The sequence below is a fragment of the Mesocricetus auratus genome, unplaced genomic scaffold (genome assembly GCF_017639785.1).
Source record: "Mesocricetus auratus isolate SY011 unplaced genomic scaffold, BCM_Maur_2.0 Super-Scaffold_100018, whole genome shotgun sequence".
NCBI classification, from domain to species: Eukaryota; Metazoa; Chordata; class Mammalia; order Rodentia; family Cricetidae; genus Mesocricetus; species Mesocricetus auratus.
The window spans coordinates 44,141,739-44,156,237 of record NW_024429199.1 but is presented as its reverse complement, the minus strand read 5'-3'; the positions used below and the strand labels follow the sequence as shown (position 1 = coordinate 44,156,237).

The window sequence follows — 14,499 nt, the reverse complement described above, 5'->3', positions numbered from 1 at the left end:
AAGTCTCTCCCCTCTGACGTGACTCACCCACAGCGCACACAGCAGCATCTTCTGAACAGCTCCTGGCCTTGCCCTCCTGCAGCACTCGGTGACAGACATTAATGAAGAAATACTTCTCAGATTCAGCCTGTCCGCCATCCACTGCTTCCCAGTTCTTCTCCGATTCTGCAACCAAACCCAAAGTCCTTTAGTCCTTAGTGACTTTTTTCTTGCGGTCACTCTTAAAACAGTGACTAAGCCAAGGTCAGACAATCCCTAGCACTCCACAGAAAGTCATGGCATTTCCACTTTCTCCGGTGAGTGTGTCAGGGACAGACCGCTCCCCACCTGCTTTCTGAAGAATGAAACCACAAACTTCTCCCACATCCCACAGTACAGAACAGTGCTCAACCACAAAGACTGAGCCACATCAGATGGCCAGCTGCTGTCCTGAGCCTCGTGGAAGGGCACTGCTCACACGCTGAGCTTCAGGTCCCACAAGGGCCTGTGCAGCTGGAGAGCTGCTACCTCTTCTACACAGCTGAAGGTTTGGCTCACAAGAGGATTCCACCAAATCCAAAACCCAAGTGAACAGATGCTGATGGGAAATGCTGGGTGTTAAGGACATTAGACAAAGAGCAGTCATGAGAATGTTCCTACTACCCCATACACTGGCACTGCAGGATACACGAGCCACACAGTATATCTGAAATCTTCCCTTGAGTGCTGGCAACCAGGACTCAGAAGTAAACGGCCACAGCTTGCCAGTGGCAGCACACAAAGCTTCTGGAAAGCTAGGTTCCCAAGTCCTTGAACTTGAAAGTCAGTGTGTGCTAAGTGTAGAGGGTGTGTGTGTGTGCGCGAGTGTGTGTATCAGTGTGTGTGTGTGTGTGTGTGTGTGTGTGTGTGTGTGTGTGTGTGTGTGTGTGTGTGTGTGTGTGTGTGTGTGTGTGTGTGTGTGTATGCGAGAAAAAGTCTGCTACAGCTTCCAGGATGCTTAACTACTAAACCACGAAGATGACTTACTGCTGAAGAAATTAGCTAACACAGATCATTTTCTGTGGACCCTGCATATCTCCCAGCACTTTCCAAACAGATGAGCCTCCAAAGACAATGGGACAGCAGCAGCTACAGGTGGTACTGATGCAAATTAATTCTATCTTAGGAGACCCAAGGCTCCTACAAACCTTCTCCAGAAACCCTCTAGGAAGGCCAGGTATTTCTGGGCATAAGCTCTCATCTACCTCATCCATTTCAGCAAGATGCCACCCATGAGGGCAGTTGGCATGTGGGGCTTCAACAGGGGTACGTCACCTAGCACCCTGCGAGTGCCCTCCACATAACATACACTCCACCAGTCTCTAGGATGAACACCGCCACACTGACACACTGGGGCATGGTCTCTAGGATGAACACCGTCACACTGACACACACTGGGGCATAGTGCCATCCATGCTGGACAATCCCCCACACCTAGGGACCACAAAAGGGCAGAAGCACAGGGTATAGACATGATGGAGACCCAGCACCACCGCCTCCTGGTCCCTGTGCTAAATGCTATCACTGCTCTAAAGGCTGCTGGAGAAACCCGCCCGCTGTAAGCATGGAGCACAAGGCCTGCATAGCTGGGCCTGGGGTTCTAAGTGAACTGGTGAGGTGAGCCAGACGCTCAGCTACAGAAAGGGCTGAGATGCAGGCGGTCTGCTTCTTAATTCAACGCTCCTTACCAGCGTGTGCTACTGCTAGAAGGGAAGGGGCCAGGACTCAGAAGACAACTAAAAACGTTTCCCCACACTTTTACACTTTTGGGATCAACTGTCCTGTGGTCCCCAAGAAGGGCAGCAATACCTGAGTGTCGAGCCAACACAGACAGGTCGTAACGTTTTTTGCCGTCGCTGACCCCGCAGAGGAGATCTTCCTTCTCTTTGACACAGGCATATTTGGTATCCCATGTGAAGAAGTAGGTGCAGTCCACTTCACCTGTGAACACAGGCTCTCCTCTCCCGTCATTCCCTACACATGCAATGCCACAGGAAAGCATACAACTCAGTGGTGTGACCCAAGAGTTGGGGAAGAAGCAGAAATTAAAATCAACGGCAGCTGTCCAGCTAGGGCAGAGATTAGAATGACTTAATGAGGGTTGGCGGCCACATCGCCCTCTCATCCTGGTGCTCTCGGGCTTTACAGAGTGCTTTCCCAGTTCTGTCTCAAGGAGAGGACGGAAAGACAACCACTGAGGGCCGTGGAGCACGTGAAGGGCGTGCTGCTCCACACTGCAGCCACACTGCAAAGGGCTCACAGGAGCACAAAGGAAAGAGGGCAGAGACCAGGGCCCAGTTCCAAGAGTGCAGGCTAATGATAAGCAAGACCTGAGGTTCCCCCAACATCCACACCATGGAGACAAAAGCCGAGATCTGGTGCAGTGACTTCAGCTAAAGCAAGGCAGGGACTCACATTACCCACAAAGTTAGAGGTGCCTCCCGGTGCTGTGGGCACCCACACTTGTAACCTGTTAGGGCATGTGCCTGTAAGGTCCCACAAGAGTCATCGCCACCCCTCCCCCACCCACAGAGGCTCCATCTATTGCCCAGAACAGCCCAGCCCAGCCCTGGCTCTGCCCTTCATAGGCCACTTCTTCCAGTGGCTCTGCTCTTCCTAGGCCTGGGATTGGGCAAAGCACTGCCCCTGCTCTGGAAACCCTATCCCTTAGCCTTTCCCAGCTGGTGGGCAGCTGGCGGGCAGCTGGCACACAACTGCCCTTTTCCATCCTTGGTGGTTTCACAATCCCACTGGCTGCACCTCCCACGTGTCTGCCTGCATCCTTGAGGTGTCTGGGCAGGTTCATGCTCTAGGGAAAGGGGAAATTGGGATTTATAATTTCTAAAAATTCTTGAATTAATTCAATAGGATTTGGAAGACCAACAGCTAACCTGTCCCAAATGCAATCTGAGCCAGGAAATAATATGTTAAAGCAAAACGAATTTGGAAAAACATTAATGGTTGTTATAGAATAGTGGTTCTTAACCTTCCTAATGTTGCAACCCTTTAATACAGTTCCTTATGTTGCAGTAACCCCAACCATAAAATTATTTCATTGCTACTTCATAACTGCAATTTTGCTACTGTTATGGATCACAATGTATATATCTGATATGCAGTCCCCTACTGGGGTCCCTGACCCATGGGTAGAGAACCATTGTTATAGAGGCAACTATTTAAAATTTCACTAAAATGTTCTTCCTACATGCACACCTAAAAACTTTTGTAATAAAAAGGAAAGATAAAAAAGAAACAGCTTTGGGCAATGAATTCCATTCTACATGGTCAGAACCTTGGCAGGAAGTCCAGAACCCCTCCATCCTCCTCTGTTCTCTGCCAACTCACTACCCCACCTTCCCAGCATTCCACAGTGAGAGCAGCCTGCGCCCTAAGACCTCCGTTCAGCTGTAGTGAGGCCTGAGCAGGACTAAGGGGGATCCGAGCACCTGACGGTGTGATTCAAGCCAAAGCAGAGACCAGAGGAGCTGGCTGAGGACACAGAACCAACAGCAGGCTTTGTGGCCCAGGGACCAGGGACCGAATAGGAACGAGGTGCCTAAGACCCATTCCAGTGTGGACAGAGAGCAGAGGAGAATGGATATGGGTGTGCAGAGGCACCCAACAACCACTATTCCTCTCACTCAGCCAGAAGCACAGCACAGCCCTGAGACTCCTGTGAGCTCACCTGCCTTCCCAGGCTCCTACTCAGCCTGTCTGGGCAAGGAGCCACAGGCCTGATCACACTCCCTAGTCCATGCCTTTGAGCCCCCACAGCGCCAGGCTCATCCTGCAACCTCTTCTCTGGATGCCTGACCCTGGGCTGTCCCAGAACCAGCTACACCCCGTGCTGTACACCCCACTGACCCGGATAACCTGGAGCCTCCCTGAGTAAGGGCCGATAACAAGGCTCTATAGACAGCGGGGCAGCTCTCGCACTTTACTGTATACTCAGCCATAAAACAGCCTTATCTCTGTTTCTAGTCTGTGAACTCCGAGAACCATCTGTCACCCTCAGGCCCCTGTGGAGAGGGCCTTGGCAAGCAGGATGGAAACATGCGAGCTCTGTGAGTGATAAGAAAGGGCCCATGAAAGACTGCAGAGGAAGAAGAGTGCCCCAGTGAGGGCAGCCTCAGGGCCCTTCACCAGCAAGCTTATGAGAACTCAACTCCAGGCACAGTGGTTGCTCCCAGATCCTACTGTGAATCATGCAGGAACTGGGCTGAGATCAAACCACCCAAAACTGACCATAGAAACACACAAAACAAACACTCTCAAGGAGCAGCCATGAGAGCTTAGGTCAGCTGCACACAGATGAGAATGTTACCCAGGCCCAGTCTCAGGACAAGAGCCCACTGCGGAAGCAGGCCAGCTAGGGGTGCCTGGGGCATAGCCAGAGGAGCTTGAACAAGACAGATCTCTAATGACAGAACCTTATTGTCTCTCTACAGGTGCCAGGAATGTGTGAAATCAGGACATGAAGAGCAGACAAGCCAAGAGACTCGGGCTCCCTCTAGTCACCCAAAGGGTGTCATGCCTTCAGTCAGGACTCTTCCAGTGGCATCCCAAGATTCCCAAATTCAACCTCTACCAATCTGTCCCTCTATAAAAATTCTTAAGCCGTGAAAGAAATGGCACACCCTTGAAGCTGCTGAATGAAGCCACCTCTGCTGGGCCTGCTCTGTTGAGTACGCCTGTGAAAGAATTCAAGACACAAACTCTCTCCAGCAAGCCCAGCAACGGGGCAGATTCCCAAAACAAACATGGAGCGCTGAGAAGACAGAAACAGGATGTACGTATGCCTCCTGGAGGGGAGTTGGGGCAGGGAGGATAGGCTGTAACAGAAAAACCTGGGGACTGGAGGTGGCCTGGCCCAGAGGCAGCCAACTCACTCCCCATTCAGCACCCTACTTGCAAGAAACGTGTGCGCACGCAAGCCCCTCAACACGAGGCGGGCGTGGGCCGTGCACACACACTCACCTGCGGTTTTGTTGCACTCGAAGTTGATGACACTCATTCGCTGGAAGCCAGAGCTGCATTCGTCACCTCCAGAGTAGATCAAGGTGAGGTCTCCATCTGAGTACCTAGATTTTCATGAACACACAGTGCTTTACAGAACCAAGAAACTGGAGGTTTCAAAAACAGCCTTGTTAAGTCTCCGGTACACCACCCACAAATCATTACTGACATAAAACAACAGGCTCTCCAGCCAGCTGGGCAAGCGTCCTGAGGAAATGAGTTCCGAATGTTCAGGCTGGCGGCCTCTTGCTATATAGTAAGGGACCAGAGGGCGGGAGGGAGGCCACTTTGCTAGCAGCAAAAGACTGCTCTTGCTATCACTCCAGGACTTTATATAACACGAATAATGCCCACACATCAAACAGCCTCAAGAGCAACTTCCAAACGCACCATCTTTATCTACAAGTCCCGGTCTAGGACTCAATTTCAGAAAACAGCCTCCTCTCACTGCTTTTTGGAAGCCAACTGCCAGGTTAAGGTCCTAAGAATTACACCAAGGGAGGTTTTTAGCTATTTAAAACTTGTATATAATGCTAATGGTATTTCAGGTTCTCAAACTGCCAAAGGAAGTGGGAGGGAGGGAGGGAGCGAGGGAGGGAGGGAGGGAGCGAGGGAGGGAGGGAGGGAGCGAGGGAAGGCTGGCTAATCAGAAACACAAATTTCAGAAACACAAAAGCCAAATAAACTGTTAACTACCTAAATTCCCTACAACATGGTTCTTAGAAACAATACATTTACAAACCAATAGTTCTAACAGATGTACTCTTATCAAAGTCAGGAAGCTGCCCAAATGCTCAGGGACAAAAGGCAACTTGCCCAAGTCCCACAGGAAGGTGCACCAGGCCCTGACTTTCTTGTGCTCAGGGCAAATGGGAAGAGGCAGGGGGAGGGTAGAGCCGCAGCCCACAGGCACACAATGCCCTTGACAATCACCCACCGGAGCGTCTGGTTCTGGTGTCTTCCTGCTATCTTGACTTGAGTGGAGTCTGCCTTCTTCACTTGACAAACAGCAGACTCTCTGACGTTACAGAGCGGGGCCTTTGTGTCCCCACAGACTTTTATAAAAAACGTATACTCTCTTCCATCAGAAACATAAGGGGACCCTAGAGAAAGGACCAGCAAGAATTGAGACACCTGTCAGAAAGTGTGGTGTTTCTTTTAAGCAAACCCAAGCCCATGTCTCCCCTCTCCCGGCCAGGCTCACCCTGTGAAGCATAAGACACACGCACACATACCTCCCTGTTGGGCCAAGGGGCTGAGGTCAATGGCGATGTCATGCTGCTCACTGCTCAGCGAACACGTTTCACTCTCCAAGTAATCTCTGTGGCAGGCATACTCAGTGATCCACTCAACCTCGTACCGACAGTTGGAACTTGCAGTGAGTTTGGGGATGGTGCCCTACAGGGACCATCGGAGAGTTTTAGACACAGTTCATATACACACCTCCCATGTTCTGGGAAAGCCCAGAGACGGGCTGCTGGAACTTTGTAGTTTTCTGTTCCTTGTTCCTGGCATGTTTTGATTGTCTAATTCTCTTTACTCTTACTAAAACTCAGGTAGAGGTGCGTGCGTGCGTGCGTGCGTGTGCGTGTGCGTGTGCGTGTGTGTAAATGTGAGAGACACAGACAGGCAGGAGGGGAGGAACACCTGTGTGAGCAGATGCGCTCACCTGTGTATGTCTTGGGAGGCCACAGGTCAACTTCAGGGGTCTCCCTGTGTCTCTTCCCACCTTGCCTTGTGTGGGTTTGCAGACAGAGTGTCAGAGCACCTGGAGGGAGAGTGCTGCCCTGTGGACTGGCTGCCCAATGAGACCATGGGCCTGCCTGTCTCCTAGCACAGCCAGCACTGACGTCACAGGAACCGGTACCTGGGGTTCACACTATGATCCCGGTGCACAGAAATCACTGCCCACTGGGCCATCTCAGCATAACCTAAAACTAAATGTCTTTAACCTTTTTGTCCATTTGACTTGGAACGACTGTACTCACTCATAACCCTACATCCTCTCTGATTACTGTGATACACACAAGCTTCAGTTAGCAAGTCCACTCTAAACTGTCATTGGAGAATCAGTATAACCCTGAAAAGCACTGTGGGTGGCCCCAAACCTGAGCTGAATGTCCTGACCTGTGTAACATGCTGTGTTACATACTCTAATCACAGTGCTGAAGAGGAAGCATCCTTGAGGCTCTATGGTTGGCTAACCTGGATGAAGGTGGCAAGCCTCAGGTCCCAGTGAGACCCTTTCTCCAAATATCAAGGCAGACAGTTCCTGAAGAACAACACCCTGGCCATCATACACAATATGCACATCTGCACACATCACATGCATGCCAACACACACACACACACACACACACACACACACACACACACACACACACGCCGACACATATACACACACTTACTTGCACACACGTACACACCAATACATGCACACACACCAACACACATACACATTCATGCCAACATACATACAGACATGTACACGCCAACACACACTTGCGCACACCTAAATAAAAAGTCCGGTGGTCTGGCAGGTGGAATGGCAGAATGGCTCGGCAGCAAAGGTGCCTGCTGCTAAGCTTGGCAGATGACCTGAGTCCCATCTCTAGGACACACATGGTGGAGAGAACCAAGCTGTTTTACAAAGCTGCTCCGGATAAGCTAGGGTTTCCCCAGCTGCAGCAAATGTAATCTGCCATCTTGTGCTTTGATCTTTGGTGGGAACCACGGAGGATGCTGGCAGGTTCTCAGCTCATGAGTCACACCTCCTCCTTACCCTTGGAGAAACCGGTCCTGGCACCAGAAGAGCAATGATGCTCTAGGCACCTTAACACCTCAGTGTCTTCTGCACACCTGCTGGAGGCCAGCTACTGTTCACAGATCACACCATTCGCTGGCGGAACTGCAGTCACAACCCTCCTCTGCTTGACTACAGCTTGGTGTTTCTTCCCAGCGTTAGACTCTGTACAACCTGCCAAGCGAGCTGCAGAACTGAACGCTGAGGGTCAACACCAATGACCTACATACTACACCGTTTCATTCATATGAACCATCCAAAGTGGACAAAGCCATGAACAAAAAGCAGACTCATATGGCTTGTATGTTGTGAGAAGAAGAGGGGAAAATGACTGGCTGCCAGTAGGCGAAAGCATTCCTGGAGAGGGGGGTCTCTACAATTAGGTTGTGGTAAAGGATACACAATTATGCAAAAATGCTAGACCCACCCATTGAATTGTATAACAGGTGAATTTTACAGGACATAAATTCAATGATTTTTTTAAAGAAAGAACAAGACTAATATTTATTAGATAACAGCTGCCAAAGCATTCAACAAGTCAACAGCAACAAAATAATACATGAACTTCTCAAGGGCAACACAAGCACACACTCTGTCCAAACAAGAGATTGAAGACCCTCCAAGCCCACAAACAGCACCAAGAAATGCCTGGGATCTCCTGCAGTATAAAGGAGGCAAGCAGACTTCTGGTAGTTAATCATTCTGGTGGAGGCCATTTCCGTCCAGACGCAGAACAAATAAAATGGAAAGTCTACCAGCACTGCTGCCTAGAACGTCCCACAAGAATGAAGACTCCATGTCTACAGACATGGCCCTTCCTCAACATGAATGCCAGAGAGAGGTCCAGCAAGCAGAGAGCAGAGTGAAAACTAGACACAGGTGCTCAATGGCACGCTGACTCAACGGCTTGTGTCCCTTTGACTGTCACACATGTACCAAACAGGCCAGTGGCTGGCCTAAAATCAGGGCAAATACCACATCTGCTCAGCAACAGAATTCAGCCCTCTTATTTCTACTACAAAAGGAAAGAAAAAAATTCAAAGGAAGCCAGGCAGTGGTGGCACAAGCTTTTAATCCCAGCTCTCAGGAAGCAAAGGCAGGCAGATCTCTGTTGAGTGCAAGGCCAGCCTGGTCTAAGGAGTGAGTTCCAGGACAGCTAAAGCTGTTAGAAATCCTGTCTTGAAATCCAAACAAGGCTGGAGAGATGGCTCAGTGGTTAAGAGCACTGACTGCTCTTCCAGAGGTCCTGAGTTCAATTCCCAGCAACCACATGGTGGCTCACAACCATCTACAATGAGAGCTGGTGCCCTCTTCTGGCCTGTGGACATACATGCAGACAGAACACTGTATACACAATAAATAAATAATTTTTTTTTAAAAAACCCCACAACAAACAAACAGACAATCAAAGGAAAGCCCTGCTTTTCTCACTTGATTGGCAGACCAACCTGGACAGGTACCTGTGGAGACACCTTAAGTGACTCATGGCATTTCAGGTCAAAAGAAGGAAAACACAGGGGCCCTTCTGTTCACTGTCCTGACATCAGGATGTGCTGACAGCAACATCCCGGGATCAGGTGACCCACACCAATCAGGGCAGAGGCCAAAAGGCCTGCAAAGACAAGAAAAGCCTCAGAAGGGTCATAAAAGCATGGACTCTGTCAGCAAGAGGCCCTTCAGGTGACCGCGTCTCCCCACATCTCTTGCAGAGGGCCTGGCTCTGACGCTGTGGCTGCTGAGTGTCCGGCTCCCTGACTGACCTGACTAAGCCCAGCTGAGGCTGTGTCAGTTAGCGTCCAACGCCCTCAAGGGACATCTGCAGTGGAGCCAGAATCCATCCATTCACCGTCCTTCCCACCAGTGGGTGTGGACACCAGGCCTCCAGACTTGTAACCTGCCTGGTGCCACCACCTCTCCCAACTGTCCATGAGTGACCTCCGCCTCTGGTGCCATCACTTAGAGCTAAATTGTTAGAGGTTGTAAGATTTATTTTGTGTGAGTTGTTTCCCTCTTTTATGATGTACGGACAATAACTACGCAATGGGGAAAAGACACATGACTGCCTCTCTCCAAGATTTAAAAGCAGCTCACCAGTACAATAGCTGCTGGCATGCCCAAGGCCCTGGTTCTCAACCCCAGACACAAGCAAGTAAATAAATAAAATGGAAGTTAAAATCAGCCAAGAGAGTAATAAACCCACCTATGGCTGTGAATGACAGGGACGACAGGCAGGACAGAAAATGAGAGGGAAGACAGGAGTGACTCCCTCCCTTCAAGAATCCCAAGCTTCAAGGCTGGAAGATAGCTCGGTATTTAGAGTTATCACCATCTAATTTAAAAAGCCAGACACTGGTGCGCACCACAGCCCCAGCACTTGGGAAGCTGTCTCTAAACTAACACACCAGGAAGAACAAACCGGCCGCCGCCACAGGGAGCCGAAGCTTTTAGACGCTGTCCCCCACGGGGAGCCCAGGGCCCTTTAGCCTGTCACCCTTGCACGTCTCAGACAGACACACGGATCTTTTGGGCAAGTCTGCCTGAGGAACACATCTTTAACGTCACTTAGGGACAAGTCACTCACCTCTCTCCGCTCAGACGGGCACACAAATGTTATCGTCACTGCAGGGCTGTGACCATTACAGAAGTCTGGCTTTTCTGCCCCTTCCTTCACGTAACTCAGAACAAGCCTGCAGAAGCCATGTGGAGAAACTTATTACAGAAGTGCAGATTACCTTCACACTGCTGCACATTTGAGGAGTGGACTAGCAGAGGAAAATAATAAAACAAGCTGTTGCATTTCCATTTTAAAAACAGCATCAAAGTGTAAACGTCAGAGTATCTTCCTGTCGAAAGTCAAATAAATATGATCAGTATGCACACTAAAAATACTAATGGAGGCTTTCTGCAGAAATAGCATTTTGTAAGGACCTAATAAAACAAGCTCAACACAGAATAGTAGGCCTAATACATTTTCCCCACAAGGTCACATGATCTTCCCCTAACATCCAAGTGCAAACCAAAGAGCTTTATGTCAACCTGCCACCCTGTGGCTGCTCAAGATGGCAGGCACAGCAACCACAGGCAAGGGCTGCTGCCCCAAAGTCCAACACGTGTCCCTGCCAGGAACCACTCACACTAGTCAGCGGGCTCCTGCCTTACCTGTGGGACCCACCCACGCCTCCCATGCACCACCACTCATGCGCTGACAACAGACAAGCCACGGTCTGCACGGCACCTACATTCCCTAAGCCCTCACCCACCAGCTGGGGCCTCAATCTCCAGCTTGTCCTCGGGTGCTCCCAACGGTGCAGCCCTGACAGACGTGCTCCATTAGTTGCCTACTAGAACACAAGGCCATTAAAGAGGTGAGCAAACGGGCCTCATGCAGCAGTGCTGCTGTTGAGAGGACATGAGAACACAGACCAGAGACAAGGGGACAGGCCACACAAGAAACCAACCTGAGTTCAGGGCCAGCCTGGTCTTCAGAGCAAGTTCCAGGACAGGCAGAGATGTTACACAGAGAAAGCCTGTCTGAGGGACGGCTGTCTGGAACTGTCTTAGTCTCTGAAACTGCAGTTGAGGAAATAAATCTCTCCTGCTTGCAGGCCCCACCCTGTGGTACGTGCTTATGGCAGTGTGAGCAACTTAACACGGACACAGAAAACTCCCAGGCTCTCCCAGCTCAGGCCCCGCTCTAATGTACAAGCCTGCAGTCTAGTACCGCATCAATTCCAATGTGAGGCCCATAGGCAACACAGGGACCTGTGTACATACGAGAGTGGTTGGGGAGCGTGCACACTACGTCCCAACTAGAAAGAAACTGCACGCTGGAAGACCACCAGCAAACTGCCCGGCCTATCTCTCCAAAAGAAAGGCTAAAGGTAACTGGACAAGTGATATGAAATGGAAAACTGAGCAGGATCAAGGATTCCAAGCTACTTTGAGCTACACAACAAGTCTCACAGCCAAATGAATTGTCACCTAATAAATGAGTGAGCACCATGCACACCCGCGTGACACGGGACAAGGACACAAGCCTGCTGGAAAGAGCTGTGCCTCTCTGGCTCCTAGAAATCAAGTCCCCTATTTTTTCTCATCTTTTACCAGTGTTAATTGTACAGAACAACGGATCTCACGATGACATTTTCACATACACTCACACAGCACACTTTGATCATGCCTGCACCCCACTACCGAGCTTCCCTTCCCTCCTCTTCTCCACTGGTCCCCCTAAAAGGCAGACTCTCTCGCTGAAGGCCTTACAAGCCACCAAGGTGGCTTCAGACTGACCTGTCCTGGCTCACTAGCTTCAGCCCCTCCTTGGGCCTTCCAACGTCGAATGCCTGGCCTCCCCTCAGCAGGCAGGCGGCAGTGCCAGCAGGACACGCTCTCAGCTGTGAGCTTGGGTCCCGAAGGGAGTCTGCAAAACACAGATGATGTCAAAGCAAAGCAGGTGACACAAGCAGAACTCATGTGAATCATTGTGTCTGGGTCTCTATAAACAAATGGCTGTCACAATCTATGCATGAACTTCTGAGACTCTGTGTAAGCCAATCACCTTTCCACGTGGCATGTGGGCCAAGAAGCACCAGGTACTACTCTGCCTGGAACATAAGGGTGGACATTCCTGTGTCACCGGTGGTCACAAATGTTCACATCTGCCCTTAAGTCTAACTAGCATTGTCCCTTTAAGTTTGAGACGCTAGAAAATGGGGCATTCTGGGGACAAGTGAAAAGACTCTCTGTCAATGGGAAGAAGCCCCAGACAGGTGTGGGCTCATATCCTAGAGAAGGACTCCCTCCTTCCCTCCCTTCCTCTCCCCCCACTAGACCTTGGACCACAGCGTCTACTCCCCTAGGTACATCCTAAGTGCCACGACAGAAACTTGAGGGTGATGAAGGCTATGCTCAAGCCATTAGCCAGGCCAGAGAAGTGTTAAACACTACTGCACATGTAAGGAACCAGCAGCAGCTCCTCCCTAAGATGTCAACAGCCACCTCAGTCACAGTGGGAGGGACATCTGCCACCTGTCAGCCATCCAGAAACCCAGATGACTAGACACTTCCATACACAGCAACTGCTGTGCTGGGATACTGTATCACAGAGGCTCAATGATGGAGACTATGCCTCCTGCCAGCTCCCAAACCCAGCTAGAGTCAAAACAGTTGCCAGCTTCCACACAAGGCAACTGTCACTTCCTTGATGGCAGGAATACCGCCTGGTTCCCCAAGGCGAAGGAAAGGCAAGTCAGCAAACACAGCCACAGGTAAAGTAGACATGAGACTTTAGGCACCTTCAAAGTTAGTGTGGGTGATTTCCTGCAGCTATAGAAGGGACAGCGGAAGACACAGACCACCTTTAAGGACCATAAAGGCTCATTTCTCCCAAACAGCCAGAAAATTGGGAAACAAACCAAAGTACTTATTGAATTAAAATAATACTCAAAAGGATTTGTTTTTAATGAACATAATTTTGTTTTCCAAGTAGAACTTAAGGACTAGAAATTTCAATATTTTCCAAACCAAAACATCACATTGTTGCAGAAGTTTACGATCAAACTTAAGTTATTGCAACCTCTCATGAAAAACCAGAAATCACCACTGGTCACTGCAAGTCCTGGGTGGAGTATAATTATGATTTTAAACTGTTAATTAGAATATACAAATAAGATGAAATGTGTTTGTACTGAACTGTTTTGTTCCCCAAATTTTTCTAACATCAACATCTCATATATATTAAGAAACATAAGGCAAACAGAAAACTGTGGCCTCTTTCCTTCCTTCTTTGCCTTTTATTACTTGGCAGTACAATTTCTTTATGGCACAACTGCAGCTAGCACAGCAGAGAGAGCGGTCCTGGTCTACGGCAGAGAGAGAGCGGTCCTGGTCTACGGCAGAGAGAGAGCGGTCCTGGTCTACGGCAGAGAGAGAGCGGTCCTGGTCTACGGTAGAGAGAGAGCGGTCCTGGTCTACGGTAGAGAGAGAGCGGTCCTGGTCTACGGTAGAGAGAGCGGTCCTGGTCTACGGCAGAGAGAGAGAGTAGTCCTGGTCTACAGCAGAGAGAGAGAGTAGTCCTGGTCTACAGCAGAGAGAGAGCGGTCCTGGTCTACAGCCGAGAGAGCAGTCCTGGTCTACAGCAGAGAGCAGTCCTGGTCTACAGCAGAGAGCAGTCCTGGTCTACAGCAGAGAGAGAGAGGTCCTGGTCTACGGCAGAGAGAGCGGTCCTGGTCTACAGCAGAGAGAGCGGTCCTGGTCTACGGCAGAGAGAGAGAGTAGTCCTGGTCTACAGCAGAGAGAGAGCGGTCCTGGTCTACGGCAGAGAGAGAGAGTAGTCCTGGTCTACAGCAGAGAGAGAGCGGTCCTGGTCTACGGCAGAGAGAGCGGTCCTGGTCTACAGCAGAGAGAGCGGTCCTGGTGTACGGTAGAGAAGTGGTCCTGGTCTACAGCAGAGAGAGAGCGGTCCTGGTCTAAGGTAGAGAGAGCGGTCCTGGTCTACAGCAGAGAGAGAGCGGTCCTGGTCTACAGCAGAGAGAGAGCGGTCCTGGTCTACAGCAGAGAGAGAGCGGTCCTGGTGTACGGTAGAGAGAGCGGTCCTGGTCTACAGCAGAGAGAGAGCGGTCCTGGTCTACAGCAGAGAGAGAGCGGTCCTGGTCTACAGCAGA

General features: G+C 50.3%; 1 protein-coding gene across 1 annotated transcript in view; it reads right to left on the bottom strand.

The window, feature by feature from the left end:
• The window catches only part of Igf2r (insulin like growth factor 2 receptor), a 93,270-nt gene that overhangs the window by 45,336 nt on the left and 33,435 nt on the right, over nucleotides 1-14,499 (bottom strand). The window contains 7 exon segments of the mRNA XM_040758167.1: nucleotides 28-165; nucleotides 1,828-1,992; nucleotides 4,996-5,099; nucleotides 5,972-6,137; nucleotides 6,270-6,432; nucleotides 10,419-10,524; nucleotides 12,128-12,257. Of these exon segments, the coding sequence (XP_040614101.1) occupies nucleotides 28-165; nucleotides 1,828-1,992; nucleotides 4,996-5,099; nucleotides 5,972-6,137; nucleotides 6,270-6,432; nucleotides 10,419-10,524; nucleotides 12,128-12,257 (972 nt within the window).